The following is a 16,308-nucleotide window of genomic DNA, read 5'->3' as shown; positions in this document are numbered from 1 at the left end:
AAAGCCTTAGGGATGCAGCTGATAGAAAATGTTCGAAATAAACGACGACGAGAATCTGTGGTTTCTGATTCTGGACGAACACTGACCACCAATGAACATGTTAACAATGGACCGCCCTTCAAAAACCTAAAATGACTTACAAGAGGCGTACAGAGTGCTCCAAGAAAAAGGATAGAAAGACTAGATTCATTTGTGAAAATTGTAGCAAAAGTATATGTATGGAACATATAACCTCATTTTGTAAACAATGTTAAAAAAATTGTAAGTAAATAATTTTTCCTCTCCTTGTTGTTTCCTATTTTGTCTAAAATGAAGTATTAATTTGGTTTTACATTTTAATTTCTTTTAAAAAACCGATTAAGTTTTTTCGGCAAATTTTTATTTACAATTTTTTTATTCGGGTATGACATACCCGGCGCGTGTTCTCGTGTTCGTAGGATCGGTGCGTGTGCTCGCGGGTTAAAGGATTCGAAAATAACTATGGATTTAATATGAAAAAACACTTTAATTGCAGATATTTCCAAAGAATTTAGAAGCAGTTATTCTTAAAAAAACGATAGAGCTATAAAACGTAAACAGAGTTGAGTTTTAGCTGGTATTATTCAAACAGTCAGCTCAAAGCATTGCCTTTCTGAACATATACAAATTTTTATTGATAGTGATATTTTATTTTACAGTATCTACAAAAATGAGTTTCAAACTAAAGAATACCCCGAAGAACGGTTGTTAATGTTGAATGTAACATTATGATTTATGAAGGAGTTACATGAATATGATGCTTTAGAACTTTCATCAGATGATGATGGTCAAGATGAAATAGGCTTAATAGTGATTCCCCCAGAGCCAGGCATTGTGACCGATAAGGAATGCATTGATGATGAAGTGTTGGGTGATAATTTGTGAATGCCGAAAAATGGATCAGGTGAGATAGAGATTTTTTCATCTAAAAATACAAAAATGTGTCAAAATCATTAAAAATTGATTAAAACAAATTCTGAATCATTTAGAAAAAGAGAAAGACATTGCTTGAAAAAATTATTCTCCAGTACATGCATATCGTTACGAATTAATAACACACATACGAGTAATTTGCAGTCAAGTACAAATGATTTCAACCTTAAAGGCGGCATTCAATAATCTTAACTACTTGCGAAATGTTCATTATATTTCAGTATTATTTAATAAAAGCTTAAATATTTATAAGCTAATACTTCATATGAGCTGAACTGGAATAGAAGCTGCATTTTCATCTAACAAACACTTCACTTCTAATGGCTCAGTGTAATTTCCGTTTTCGTTTAGAAAATCTGTTGGAGTTTGCAGTTCATAATATTCCGCAGGATGTTCAATTTTCTCTTCTTGAAAGCATTCTTGCATGGGTCGCTCTAAAATTATTAAAACAAAATTAGACCTGAATTTGCAACAATTCCCATAACTATTAATAGTTTAGAGTTGGATACAAAAGAAGATTTTTTTTTTCAATTGAACCATTTTAAAACAATAAATCTTAAAAAAATAAACTTTGACATGTAATACAATACACAATGGCTTTTTCTCACTAGGATGTCAATTCTGAAGCTATGTTAAATTTTTCAAATTAAAAAATGATTCAGAAAATGATATTATAGTAACACTAGTAGGCCAGTTGCTGTGATATCTTCGTCTCACTCGTTTTTATTACTCGTTTTGCAGTTTATTGACACTGCAAGCAATTGGATGAAAAGTATTAGAGGATTCTAGTAAATTATAAATGCGTTCTTTTTAATAATTTTTTCCTGAAACATTAAAAGAAATATAGCCTCCGATGTGATATCTGGTGAAAAATGAACCAGTACTTGTGTTACAATTAACTAATGCTCGCCAAAAATTATTAAAAACCGAAAACTAAATAGCAAGTAGAGAGTAATAAACAAACTACAGAACCCTTCCTTCCAAAAAAACTATGTTATGATAACATAAATGTAAATGTATTAATGTAAAAAATTTGATGCAGATAGTTGGCTAGTCTTAACGTAAAGTTATGGTTAGGTTTGTAGGGCAATGAATTTTGCTGTTTAGCGGTTTCTTTTAAAAAAACTGTTATCATGAAACGAAGATTACTTAAAGTAATTGAAACAGCCCAGTTATTTATAGTAAAAAGTGCTGTTTTTAGTGATTAATTGTTTTTTCGATTTGTTCATTACAGTTTTTTTTCCCTTGGTGTTTTTCAACATGTCCCATTTTCTGTTTTGGTTGTATTATTTTTATTCATTTTTGTAGTTTCTGATTATTCTTAATACTTAGGATTTTTGCACATAATTATTCGTAGAGCGTATATTTGTTTTCTGGAGTACAAATGCATGTAGGGCAAGCTTTAAACTCATTTGAGACTCGTTGTTATATTAATTATTATTATGGAAATGTGTGCAAAACTGTTTTAAGTCTCAAATGGTCCGCAGGGACGAAACATGTATTCGGAATCATTAATAGCCCAAGTTTCAAACACTCTCCCCTTGAGAAGTTCTGTTTGAAGCGATAAGCAAGGGAGATTTATATTATGTTTAACTTCTGTCAACTTTTTGTCAATTTCTTTGCAGTTTTACATGTGTACTTTTCATTCCTGCTTTGATGAATTTTCATATTAATTTTAGTACACCTTTTAATTGTTCCGGTTAATGTTTCCCGTACAGTAGAATCACTGATAATTATTTCACCTCACTTTTCCTTAGATAGGATAATCAGAATTCTCTTTTGAACTCGGAATTGATTCTTTTTACCTTTTTATCCTTGACCTCGAAACATATATATATATATATTGTTGCGTGCGTACGGGTTCGTTACGAAATGAAAGCACAAGTCCGATGAAAAATGGACAAAACTTTATTATTATCACAATAAAAAATGATTAAAATGTCCTCAAATAATCGTGCAGTATCACAATATACCACAGTAGTTATCTTCTAACTACTCAAACGTTAAATAGAACTTAATTCAAAACAGCTAAAGAAAGCTAATCCGCGAATTCGCTACAATCAACAAGAGCAGTTTTGTAAACAACAACAAACTAAGTAACTACTACATGCTGAGAGGTTATCCTCCTTTTATAAGATTTTAAAATCGCGCGCGAGAATTTTCTAGTACTTTCTCGAAATCAAAAAGAGATATTTATTAAATGTTACATGCACGCGCTCTTGTATTTTCAAATTTCCGGCTTAGCTTTCTTTTAATATTCGTCACGCGCTGCACTGCGCGAGAAATAAAACCATTTAATTTATAATTGAACTAACATTAGCTTTTTAAATACCAAATTCGTAACACTGCGCCCTTCCCAAGGACTGCACGTCCCAGGAAGTACAATCCCTGGACAGGAAGCCAAACTTACACCTGTGGTATAAATGCATTAATAAGCATTACATTACAATAATAAACAACATGAACAATAAATGCAATAAATAAAACAAATCAAATACTAAATACACATTTAGAAACAAAAAGGACCATGGTCTTACATTATTTACAATTATTTACATTACGTACTATGGCCATAGTAATGAGCTAACCTGCCGTAATGAACGACTTTAGGTTTAGAGTTCGAAGACTTACGAATCCGAACCACGACGTCATTCAGCCTGTTTAGGACTGTGTACGGGCCATCCCAAGGTGACTGTAATTTCGGACAAAGTCCTTTCCGTCGAGTCGGATTCCACAACCACACCTTGTCTCCTTCGTGGAATTGATGTTCAGTAGCTCTTGTGTCGTATCGGGTCTTCATCTTCTCCGTCGCCAAGTTGACTCGCTCTCGTGCAAAGTTGTGCATCACTTCAAACAGGGCCTGGAGATCTTGAATATATTCCTCAGGAGATGAAGGAGCATCCGGAGGGCTACCAAACAAGAGATCACAAGGCAGACGAAGGTCACGACCGAAGAGCATTTGTGATGGGGAATAGCCGGTAGTCTCGTGGACAGCACTGCGGTAAGCCAGTAAAAAGAGTGGTAATTTCTTGTCCCAGTCCTATTGGTTTCTGGAAACCACTAATGAGAGGTTATTAAGGATGGTTCGATTGAACCTCTCTACCATGCCGTCCGACTGGGGATGTAATGGCGTCGTTTGGGTTTTTGTCAATGCCAAGTAGTTTGCAGAGTTTTTCGATTACTGCCGACGTAAAATTCCTTCCCTGATCGGAATGTAACTGAAGAGGCACTCCGAACTTCGAAATCCAGTGGTGTACCATCACCTTAGCTATTGTGACAGCCTCTTGGCCAGGAATAGGGTACGCTTCAGGCCACTTGGTGAAGTAATCAATGACACCGAGTATGTATTTGTTGCCATCAGCAGTTCGTGGCAGAGGTCCCAAAATGTCAAAGGCGATAGGTTCAAAAGGCGCCCCTACGTAGTAACGTTGCAGCTTGCCTCGGCTGCGTCTCTCCGGTCCTTTCCGACCTGCACAGGCATGGCAAGATCGGCACCACTTTTGCACGTCATCTTTGCATTATTCCAGTAAAAGCGCTCACGAACTTTCTGCAAGGTCTTCATTACCTCCTATAGGGCTGTTATGTAGTTCTTTAAGGACATAAGGAATCCGGGATTTTGGAAGTATCAGTTGCCATCGGAACGTCTTCTCATCATCCGATTCGAATTTACGGTATAGGACGCCGTTTCGAATGTGAAGTGAATCCCAGAGTGCCCAGTATTGTTTTGTTGTAGGACTACAGATAGAAATGTCCTGCCATGTAGGTTTTCTGTTTGATGACTAACAGAAAATCCAAGTATGGGTTTAATGTCGCGGTCTTCCAGCTGGTCTTTCCTGACTTCATCATCACTCCACGGGTCTCGATCAGCCGATGTTGATGTTGTAATTTGTCTTGCGACCGGAGTCAGCAGCTCGTATTTCGCTTCCACCCTGGAACAATATCGGCAGCTTTCTTGGCAAGGTCTTCTAGACAGGGCGTCGGCGTTTTCGTGTGATGATCCCTTACGATGACGGATAGTGATGTCATATTCTTGGAGTCTCTGTATCCACCTGGCTATTTGACCCTCAGGATTTTTGAAATTTAAAAGCAGGCCAATGAGGCATGGTCCGTGCGGAGGAGGAATTTTCTGCCGTATAGATAATGATGGAAATGCTCTACGGCTTTAACTATGGCGAGCAACTCTTTCCTAGTGACACAGTAATTCCTCTCCAGTTTAGACAAGCACTTGCTCCAGTAAGCTACTACACGTTCTTGGCCGTCTATTCCTTGGGACAAAACAGCACCGACGCTTTCATTGCTCGCGTCTGTGTCGGGAATAAATGGTCTGTCGAGCTGAGGATACGTCAGGATCGGAGCAGATGTTAAAGCCTCCTTTAAGTTGTTAAATGCATCCTCGCATTCTTTTGTCCACAAGAACGTTTGGTTGCTCTCTGTGAGCTTGTGAAGGGGTCTTGCGATGGAAGAAAAGTCCTTTACGAATCTCCTATAGTAGGTGCAAAGCCCTAGGAAGCTCCTCAGCTGATGGACATTTTCGGGACGTTTCCAGGATTTAACCGCTGATACCTTTTCAGGATCCGTGCACAAACCTTCTGCAGAGATGACATGCCCCAGGTAAGTCACTTCCTTTCTGAACATTTTGCATTTAGCGGGACTCAGCTTCAGATTGGCCTCTTTCAGTTTCTGAAGCACCTTCCTAAGATTTTCTAAATGTTCTTCAAAACTCTTTCCGACGATTATGATGTCGTCCAGGTATATCAAGCAGGCTTCGTAGGAAAGGCCTTTCAAAACAGTCTCCATAAGACGTTCGAATGTTGCCGGCGCATTACACAGTCCAAACGGCATTACCTTGAATTGCCAAAGCCCTTGTCCCGTAGTAAATGCCGTCTTTTCTCGGTCTTCAGGATGTATTTCTACCTGCCAATACCCACTCTTTAAATCAAGTGTTGAGAACTACTTGCTTCCAGAAAGAGTGTCTAGAATGTCGTCAGTTCTAGGAAGAGGGTAACTGTCTTTCTTCGTAACCTCATTCAACCGGCGATAGTCGACGCAAAATCTTGTTGAGCCGTCTTTCTTTCTGACGAGAACGATGGGAGATGCCCATGGACTTACTGAAGGCTCTATGACATCGCCTTCTTCCATATCTTTTAACAGTGTACGCACCTCTTCCTGTTTAGCAAAAGGTAGACGTCTTGGATGTTGCTTGATCGGGGGATGATCGCCGGTATCTATTCTATGTTGTGTCAAACTAGTTCGACCCACGTCAGAAGACGACCGGGAGAAAACAACTTGAAGATCTTTAATGACGCGATCAGCAGCATTTCTCTCTTTATCGTTTAATTGTGCATGCTGCAATAACTCCGATGTAATACTCTCTGAGGACACGGATTCTAGGATGTTACTCCTTCTTTCAAAGCTGGTTACTGGAGTACATGTTGCAACCACTTCACCTTTCTTAATAGCTCACGCCTTCTCAGTTACATTGGCGACTCTCACCGGGATAACCGTTCTGGATAGGTCGACGAGTGTTGAGGCTACTAGTACTCCTTTTGGGCTATTACAGTTATTGGGATATTCTATGATGCCGTAGCGGAAATTTCTATTTTCGGCTATGGATACAGGAAGTAAAAACTCGGTTCTTGCGGATATTGTGATATCATCTTGAGCTATAATTTTGTGGATAGATTTCACTCCATCATTAATTCCGAATAGAGCTATGTCCTCAGATGTAGAATGCAATTCGTTATTTTTAAAGTCCAAGGAAAAATTGTATTCCCTTAGAAAGACCAATCCGAGTATGCAAGAATCAGTGATCTCTGCTACATAGGCCGTGTGATGGTAAGCGGCACTTCCAAACGTGATGTTAACATTTACTTTTCCTTTGATGTCAATCTTCTCACCGGACACAGTCTGGAGGATAACGCAGGGCGGCGTCCAGATAAGTTTGTTTCCCAATTATTGAGCCAAATCTTTTCGGATGATGGTAACGTTGGCTCCTGTATCTATCGTCATATTGCAGGGAACTCCATTAATATGTCCTATTATGAAAAGTCCATTACTTCCGCCTCTCACTGCAGAAATCTGAAGTGCTTTAAACTGGGGCTTTTCATTATCTGGCAACCTCCGCCCCGCGAGATGGCCGCTAATTAGTTTCCTTGCTGTTTGTTAGGAGCGGTATTAACATCCGTACCCTGGGGTATTCTGCAGTTTCGTCGTATGTGTCCTTCAGCACCGCAGTTCCAACACTTAACGGTCGGTTTCTTATCACCAATATTCAGTCTCAAAGCATTCAGTTGTCTAGTTAAATCGTCTAGACGAGCAGTGACTTGATCCCCTGGCTCCTGGACTTGAGCAGCTCTGACTGGGTGACGGTCTCGACGAGTGGCTTGCTGGGCTGCCTCGAATTTCATGGCGTACACTAAAGCGCTTTTCAAATGTTTAACATTCGCCATTCGCAGTGCTTTCTGTATTTCAGGGTCCCGGATGCCATCGATGAAATATTGCAGCGAGAAGATTTCTCTTGTTTCTGTCGGGCACTCCGAAAAGGCGTGATGTGACAGCCTTTCAACATCCATGGCGAGCTCCTGAAGTGTTTCGGTGGGCTTCTGTTGACGGGATTTTAGTTGAAGCCTGCTGTAGTCTTTCAAACACTTTTCGCCAAAGCGCAGCTCCAATGCCCCGGATAGAGGTTCAAAGTCTAGTCTCTGGTTTTCGGAAAGCGTCTGCAGGATATCCGCTGCGTCTGCTCTCAGAGAAGCGGCGAGATGACAGGCCTTAGCTTGGGAATCCCATCCATTCGCATCCGCAACTATAGAAAACTGGGTCTTATACACTTGCCAGGATGTCTTCCCATCATATGTGGATAACTTCAGAGATGGACGAGCAGGTATCGGTAAGAGTTTAAAATCATCACTCCTGCTCCCTGCCGTCGCTACGAATTTCTTTAAAATATCCATTTCTTTGACAACTGCAAAAACTCTCTCATCAATTTGTTGTTTAACGGAACAAACTGTTCCTTTTATTTTTTCTTTGACTGAATCAACTCTGTAACCTATTTGTTGTTCCAAGGCAGAAACTCTGTCTTCTATTTGCTCTTTGGCAGAAGAAACGTTTTCTTCAATTTGTCCAACTTTAATTTCGACCGCGTCTATTCTGCCTTCCATAGCCTCAAATTTATTTTCTATTACGCAGGTAATTTATCTTTTCATTTCGTCCTGACCAGTTTTCATCTCATCTTTAACGGTTTCATCTCTTCCTTAACGGATTCCTTGGCCCAATTTCATTTCCTCTTTAATTTCTTCTTTAAACGAGGCAAAGGCTGATATTAACTGCTTTAATTGCTCTTCCATAGCTCTTGTTATTGGCATTCAAATCCCACTTCTGACACCAAAAATTGTTGCGTGCGTACGGGTTCGTTACGAAATGAATGCACAAGTCCGATGAAAAATGGACAAAATTTTATTATTATCACAATAAAAATGATTAAATGTCCTCAAATAATCGTGCAGTATCACAATATACCGCAATAGTTATCTTCTAAATACTCAAACGTTAAATAGAACTTAATTCAAAACAGCTAAAGAAAGCTAATCCGCGAATTCGCTACAATCAACGAGAGCAGTTTTCTAAACAACAAAAGTAACTGCTACAAACTGAGAGGTTTTCCTCCTTTTATAAGATTTTAAAATCGCGCGCGAGAATTTTCTAGTACTTTCTCGAAATCAAAAAGAGATATTTATTAAATGTTACATGCACGCGCTCTTGTATTTTCAAATTTCCGGCTTAGCTTTCTTTTAATATTCGTCACGCGCTGCACTGCGCGGGAAATAAAACCATTTAATTTATAATTGAACTAACATTAGCTTTTTAAATACCAAATTCGTAACAATATATATATATATATATATATATATATGCCATTAAATTAACAACATTCTCTATTCGGAAAAAAGCAAATTAAAAAGCAAATTTAATTTTAATTAAATTTAATGAAAACAGATAAATGAACACGAATTGAATGACTGAAGAGTTTAGGTTTGGAGCAACTTCCGCTTGATAAGTCTGTCTCCTGACTGCTCAATAATCATTCACTTATGCAATTTTCTAAATAATTTTTTAGAATTTTATATTTATTCATGAATTTAATACTTGCACTTGATTTACATATGCTCTCAGAATTTAAATGATATTGCAGATTAGTTCGCAACAACATTGATCATTTATTTGTTTTCATTCAATTAAATTTAAATTAACTTTAAATTTTCTTTTAATTTGCTTTTTACGAGTAGAAAATGTTTGCTAAATTGAAATTTCATTCCTTGCGGCGATGGTGCAAGAGAGTTGTTTAAAATTAAATTTAACTTTACATTATTCTTTTGAAGCAATGTCAATAAATTATATATAGTACCCGCTGTTTATTAAAATCATCTCACATTCAAACGTATTTGAGATTATTAAGCGGCTGAGTTTAAATAGGAGGTGATTTGTGTATTAAAAGCAGTGATATAAGTTTTAAAATTATTCTTAGCAGGACTAAGTAACTTCTCTTCAGATGATACGAAGTCTTCGGAAAAGTAACTTAAACCGCAGAATCAAGCTTACGTTGTCGTTTAAGTTACTTATCGTAAATAATTCTAGCGTTAATTAGCGCTGATAAACTAGGACTGAATCGGATTACTACTTTGTCGCAGTGTTTCAGATCTGTTCATCCTCGTGATCTACATATATGTAGTTGCTGTGAAAGGGGAAAAAAAGTGTAATTCCTAAAAGAAAAGAATGCAATTGTGAAATATTAATAAACACACACACACACACACACATATATATATATATATATAAGCCCAGTTGGTAATTATTAGTAATGTTATCCTGATATGTCAAATCACACAAACACATCCAACTTCAGTACTACAGTTTACCGTAAACCTTCATCGGTTTGCCTTCCACCACACTTTAAATCATGTCATCCGAATAAACAAAAGTTAGCTTCATTTTATTCCTATGTTTTCCGTGTTCTTCAAGTCTGCTCCTCCAAACTATCCCTTGATGAAGAACTAAATTATTTAAAAGCAATAGCTATTGACAGGGGCTTTTCACCCAACATTATTAATCAAGCAGTTAAAAAATTATCATCTCAACACACTAAAAGGCACACTCTTATTTTAGGAGATTATAAAAATTCTGTTGTCATTCCCTTCTTTCCATCAATTAGCTATAAAGTTGCACATATTTTGCAGAAATTTAACTTTCGGGCCCTTTATTCTTCCATCAATAAAATTCCGAGTTCCATACTCAAGGACCCCATTTCTGATAGGAATTCCTCGGGTAATTATATGAGCCTTGCCAGTGTGGTTTAATTTACATTGGTCAAACTAAGAGAGCCTTAAAATTTCGTGTCAAGGAAAATCAAGCATATGTTAGAAAAAAGGAAACACAGAAGTCTTCTGTTGCCCAACATTGTTGTTCCGAAAATCACACTTTCAATTTTTCTGCTGCTAAAATAATTCAAAAAACATCTTCCATTGGAGAACTGGATTTTCTAGAGGCATTTCACATTCAAAAATATCTTTCTGTTCTAGTTAACGATCCTAATTTCAATCCAACTTTGCCTTCGGCCTTTTGAAGAAATTATGTTTTAGTTCTGGTTTCATCAACAGATGGCGCCACTAGCTTATTTTGTGTCCAGGATTTCTTATCTTATCTGATCATTATATCCTATCTCGTTCATTTGCGCTTTTTGCAGCTGAGGATGGTGGTTTGGTAAAACCATCGGAACTAGTTATATTTGAAAATATAACGCTGATTTTTGTTGTTTGACTTCTGAATTAGTTTAGTACTGTTATTAAAATTAATTTTTGGATGATGTGCCTTAACTTTAGAAATAATGTCTAGATAAATTTCTAATACATTAGCCCCTCCGCCCTTTTTCGTCTCATCCTATCCCAAAATTACGTATGGCTCTGAAAACCCTCCCCTAGCTCCTCCCCCCACCATTGCCTGCCAATAATTATTACTGCACCATGCTTATCTCTCCTCCAATAGCTTTAGCTCCCGCAGTCACCTGACAGTCCTACCTTCTCTACGCTGTGAGCTGCTGATACTTCAGTCGATCATCTGACAAGGCAAGGGGAACGACTTAGATATTTTCCCCAGCAATGGAAGCACAGCATCATCATTACAATTACGAAGCCGGGTAAAGACCCGAAATTAATATCTAGTTTCAGGCCGATTAGTCTGCTTCTTGCTTTGGGAAAGGTCTTTGAAAGAGTTCTAAAAATCAGACTTACCAATCACCTTGAGAGACTTGACCTCATCGACAGTTCGCAATTTGGATTTCGAAGCGGTCATTCCACTACGCATCAAATTTTAAATCTGGTTGAATATATTGCAGGCAACTTTCAAAAAAAGAAGGCAGTCGCTGCGTGCTTCCTCGATTTTGAAAAGGCATTCGATCCAGTGTGGCACGCAGGACTTATCCATAAGCTCAGCAATTTCCTGCTCCCGGTCAGCTTTATTCAACTTATGATCTCGCATTTTTACCGTAGAACATTCCAAGTAAAGTGTGGAAATGCAATTTCCATGAAAAAGATAATTTACAGTTGTGTCCCGCAATTAGCAGTACTGGCTATCTGTCTTTTCAATATATTTATAAATGACCTTCCAAATCCCTTGGATTCCAAGATTCTAAAATACGCCGACGACACGGTCGTACTTACGGATTCTGTCATCCCGCCTCTTGCAATGGAAAAACTGCAATTCAAAGTAAATATCGTTACGAAATGGTGCGAGGATTAGAAAATCAATTTAAATTCTAGTAAATGCTGTGTTGTGCTTTACAGACGCTACAGGCAGAATGTAATTGTTAAGTATTTAGGAGTTATTATAGATAGCAAGCTCACCTTTAAATACCTTGTTACAACCGTAGCGAAAAAAGCGAATGCTGCGTTCTGTGCCCTTTACAGCTTGATTGGCAGAAAGTCTAACTTATCGATAAAAATCAAAAGAACACTGTATCTTTCCTCAATCAGACCGATTATGTTATAGGCAGTGCCAGCATGGGCGACAGCCAACAAGACTGAGCGTGCTAAACTAGACATAGTACAAAATAAAATACTTATAGCGATTGTGAACTCACCGTGGTTTGTGAGGAACTCTCAAATTCATGAGGATTTGAATGTGAAGGCCATGCATGAACCTTTGATCACTTCACATAATTTCTTTGAAATTCTTATAATCTCTTCCTGCACTTCTATTAGAAGTGCGATTATGACCCTACTGTTGAATATGTGGTCAAAAGGCCCCGCACCATACATCACAACCCGTCTTGGTAGTTGTATTTATGTAAATAGTTTTCAGCTTTTTTTCTGAGTTTTATAATTACGACTTTTGTTATTTTTGAATGCAACATTTGCCACCACAACCAGGAATGCCAGGCCCAAGCTCTAAAAGTTTCTGCGCCTCCGGATGACAGATGTACCTAAAGTACATCTCTTTTATTTTACTACCGTGATTGGCCTTTGTGAACTCTGAATTTTTGGTAATAACTCTGTGTAGTTGAAACCAAGTGCGAGCGAAAGATATTGGAATTGGAGGGCAAGAGGAACAAATTAAACAAGTACAAAATTCAAACAAAGATAACCTCACTCCTGAACTCAATAATAGATAAGATACCCATTAGCAAAGCTCCCATAAAATTAGCGTTTTGGAACGCTTGGGGCGTTCTAAATAAGCTCATGGAGCTTCACAATTTTCTTATTGATCATGATATTGATATTTCGCTAATCAGCGAGACCCTTGCCACTCCCAGTTGAAGTATTAATAGCGTCAATTTTCGCACTTATAGGTGCGATAGATGGAGTTATCGAGGTGGGGTTCCCAAGTCTCTGCAGGCATGCCTTATTGATACTGATAGAAGCAACGGACATGAGACAGTCACTGTGGCTGTGAATTTCCCTTCTTATGGAATTATTTATTTTAATTCAGTTTATAACGCGCCCACTGTACGCTTGAATGACAATATTATTTCAAGCTCCTGCCTAGTAAACAAGCCCTTTTTCACTACTGGAGACTTGAATGCTAAAAATACAGTTTGGGGATGCCGCTGCAACAATAAGAACGGGAAGACTTTATATGAATACTTACTAAAGCACATTGTTGCACTAAATGTCCCGGCCGAATACACGTATAGGCCGAGCAATCTACAAAGGGACGGTATATTAGACATTCTATTAACCAACACTGCAATTGCCATGATTATGGAGGTTGTTAAACTAGTTAAACTCTGATCATATCCCAGTTATTGTCCACGCTTGGCACATCAAAGGCTCATTGCGATAAGATAATTAAAGCTACAAATTGGGATATCTTTGAAGAATCGTTACAGTTGAACCCACCTATTAGGAGCCTGAAGACCAGGAAAGATATTGACTCACTGTTGATTCCTTCACTAACTGTATTAACAAAGCCATTGATAACGCTTCTCGTAACATCTCAATAGAGCAGTATGTAAAAAGACTCCCTAGTAGCATTAGAGATATAATTAAGGAGAGAAATCGTCTGCGGAAATGGTGGCATCTCACATGGTCACCCCAAGATAAAAGGGAGCTCAATAGATTAACCAAAATTATTAAAAATAAGATCGATCAATTTAGGAACGATTCCTGGGAGGAGAAAATTTTAAGTTTGAACCCTATGGATGGTTCCCTATGGGCGTTTATTAAAAAGTTAAAGAATAAACCCACCTGCTCAAGGCCGATTTTCACGAACGAGAAAATTGCTATTACTAATGTTGAGAAAGCCGCAGTTCTGGCGGAATACTTAGAGAGCAGCAATTCACTCCTAATCGGACGCCCAGAGACCTTGATTTTGTCTACGATATCTGCTATAATGTTAGAGACTGGCTAAATGCCCCCACGGCAAGAAAGCAAATTAAGTACGCCACGCAGTTGGAAATTAAAGAGTTGATTTAAAAGCTAAAAGCACTCAAGGCACCTGGCTACGACACAATTTCTAATATGGCTATTAAGAAATTCCCACTTAATGGAATCACGAAATTCACAAGTATATTGAACGCTTGTATGAATATCAGCTATTTCCCTAGTGAGTGGAAACACGCAAAGATTGTATTACTCCCAAAGCCTGGTAAGGACGCTACCAGACCTGAGGGGTACAGGCCCATTAGTTTACTCTCGGGTCTGAGGAAAATTTACGAGTTATTTTGGATAGGCTCAGGCCATTCTTAGACGTACAGCCACCGGAGCAATTCGGGTTTCGCAGTAAACTTTCCACGACGAAGCAACTTGTCAGGCTCGTAGAATTCTGCGGAGATGCTCTGCATCATCGTAATAATGTTGCTATCCTCATGATAGACGTGGCAAAAGCTTTTGACCGCGTCTGGCATGAGGGGCTTATTTGCAAATTATTTAATTTCAACACTGATAGAGAATTGATTGAACTTATCGTATCGTTCGTCAATAGGAGGAAATTCACAGTTTCTATAGGTAATGATTTATCTGGCACAAAGGAGATCAACGCTGGGGTCCCTCAAGGGAGCATTATTGGACCTTTGCTCTATCTAGTATACGTTGTCGACTTCCCAAGGGCCCACCTAGACAGGAACAATTTTCTAGGATGCTACGCGGACGACACAGCTTTAGCTGTGAGGTCCGCCAATGCTAATCATGCCGTCAAGAAGCTACAAAGTATCATGCCGGAAATTAAGGATTGGTGTACTAGGTGGAGGATCTCCATTAATGGCCAGAAATCCCAACTTTTAGTAATCAGAAGAAAGCCCACTAAAACGCCTCTCAAAAGAAAACTTCATTTATTCAATGTGAGGAAGTTCCGCAGGTTAATAAAGCCAAATACCTGGGCGTCGTGATTAACAATAAGCTGAACTTAAACGAACACATTACAAATGTTCGTAAGAAAGCTTACGGTGTGATCAATAGCCTGAAGCCACTTTTAAACAAATTTTCCAGCTTAGACCTACGTAGAAAACGTCTCATTTACATAATGAATATCAGGCCAATTATTTCCTATGCTTCCCCGGCTTGGAGCGCAGCGAAGAAAAAATACCTGCACAGGCTCCAGGTGATTCAAAACACGGTACTCCGTATAATTACAAATGCCTACTTTTTTGTTAGAAATGATACATTGCATAGAGACTTAAAAGTCGACCCAATTGAAGCACACTTACAGAAAGTAAATAGAAATTTCTTTACGAAGGCATTCAACTGCACTCACCTGCAGAAATTTAATACCTTCGATTATGTCATTCTGAATAAAGACTGCGACAAGCGACCACTAGCGGCTCACCTCGTTAAAGACTCCAATTTTCCGACTTAATACATAGTGCGATATGTGATCATTGTATATTTTTATATAGCCGTACATATGTTTATTTAGCGTTTTAGATATATGTTTATATACCTAAATTAATTGTTTTCTGCATCATGTTTCTTTTCCCTTGTGATTTCAAAATTTTTATACTACTCCACATGCCTTGCTCTCCATGATTGGATTATTTCTGACCGAGCGATGTATCGGTCCCCTTTCTTTCCTACCTGCCTAGCTCCCTTCGGAGATACTACGCCCGGATTGTACCACGTGATGCGCCCTTGCGGCATTACTTTATAGAGCTGGACACACTGCACTCTGTGCGGTCAGTTAGTCAGGGCAAGAGGAACTACGCTTTGAGAGACGAAATGAATGCCTCACATTTATGCGGATACCTGAAAGCTACTCCCTCAACAAGATATGCCAATCCTACTCATGCCAAATAGTTATAATTGCATCCACCAAGAACTTAACTTCTATAACTTAAATAGTTGCTCTTTTCGGAGCACCCGTCCATTCTTATGATAGCAAAGAAAATGTTATGTACAAGTCTCACGTGTTATACACAGGGTAAGACTGCTGCCTAGGAACCTGGTCTGCGACTGCGTCGCCTAACTAAGACTAAAAGTCTTTGCCTGTCCAGGCACTAAGTCCGTATATTTAGTAGTAAACACAAACACAAATTCACAAACACGAAATAAATCTTGGTTAAATACTTGGATAAATACGAAGATTAAATGCTTGAATAAAATTAGATAAGTTGAATAAAACTATATACATATTTACAGCTACCACTTTACATTGTGGTGAATTGACCTAAGTCATTTCACGACGCGGCCCACCAGCGGCCGAGCGGTAAAGACGCTGAACACTGGTAGTTCGGTCCGAGGTTCAAATCCCGCGAACGGGCTAGCTGCATGGGCGTTTTCGTGGTTTTCCCCATGTGTAACGTGTATACGAGCCAGTTTCCCTTAGAAAATTCTCCGCGAAGGCATCCCTCCCTTTAGCCACATAGCCCTCGTG

At 38.6% G+C, this 16,308-nt stretch overlaps 1 protein-coding gene across 2 annotated transcripts in view; it reads right to left on the bottom strand.

Moving 5' to 3' along the window:
• Positions 1–539: 539 nt before the first annotated feature.
• Positions 540–16,308, bottom strand: part of LOC118195637 (uncharacterized) — a 70,386-nt gene continuing 54,617 nt past the window's right edge. Inside the window, exons 7-8 of one of the 2 annotated variants that reach the window (XM_085822948.1) lie at positions 1,212–1,385; positions 540–943 (exon numbers count right to left, since the gene is read on the bottom strand). In XM_085822948.1, the coding sequence (XP_085679074.1) occupies positions 1,213–1,385 (173 nt within the window). In that variant the 3' untranslated portion in view covers positions 540–943; position 1,212. Of the gene's footprint in view, positions 1,386–16,308 lie in introns of both variants that reach the window. The other variant, XM_085822946.1, reaches the window with a different exon arrangement.

This window comes from Stegodyphus dumicola, chromosome 8 (assembly GCF_044657685.1).
Source record: "Stegodyphus dumicola isolate Sdum_Otavi_A_Nest chromosome 8, ASM4465768v1".
In the NCBI taxonomy this organism is placed as follows: domain Eukaryota; kingdom Metazoa; phylum Arthropoda; class Arachnida; order Araneae; family Eresidae; genus Stegodyphus; species Stegodyphus dumicola.
The sequence above is the reverse complement of the archived record's forward strand: the minus strand, read 5'-3'. Positions and strand labels throughout refer to the sequence as shown.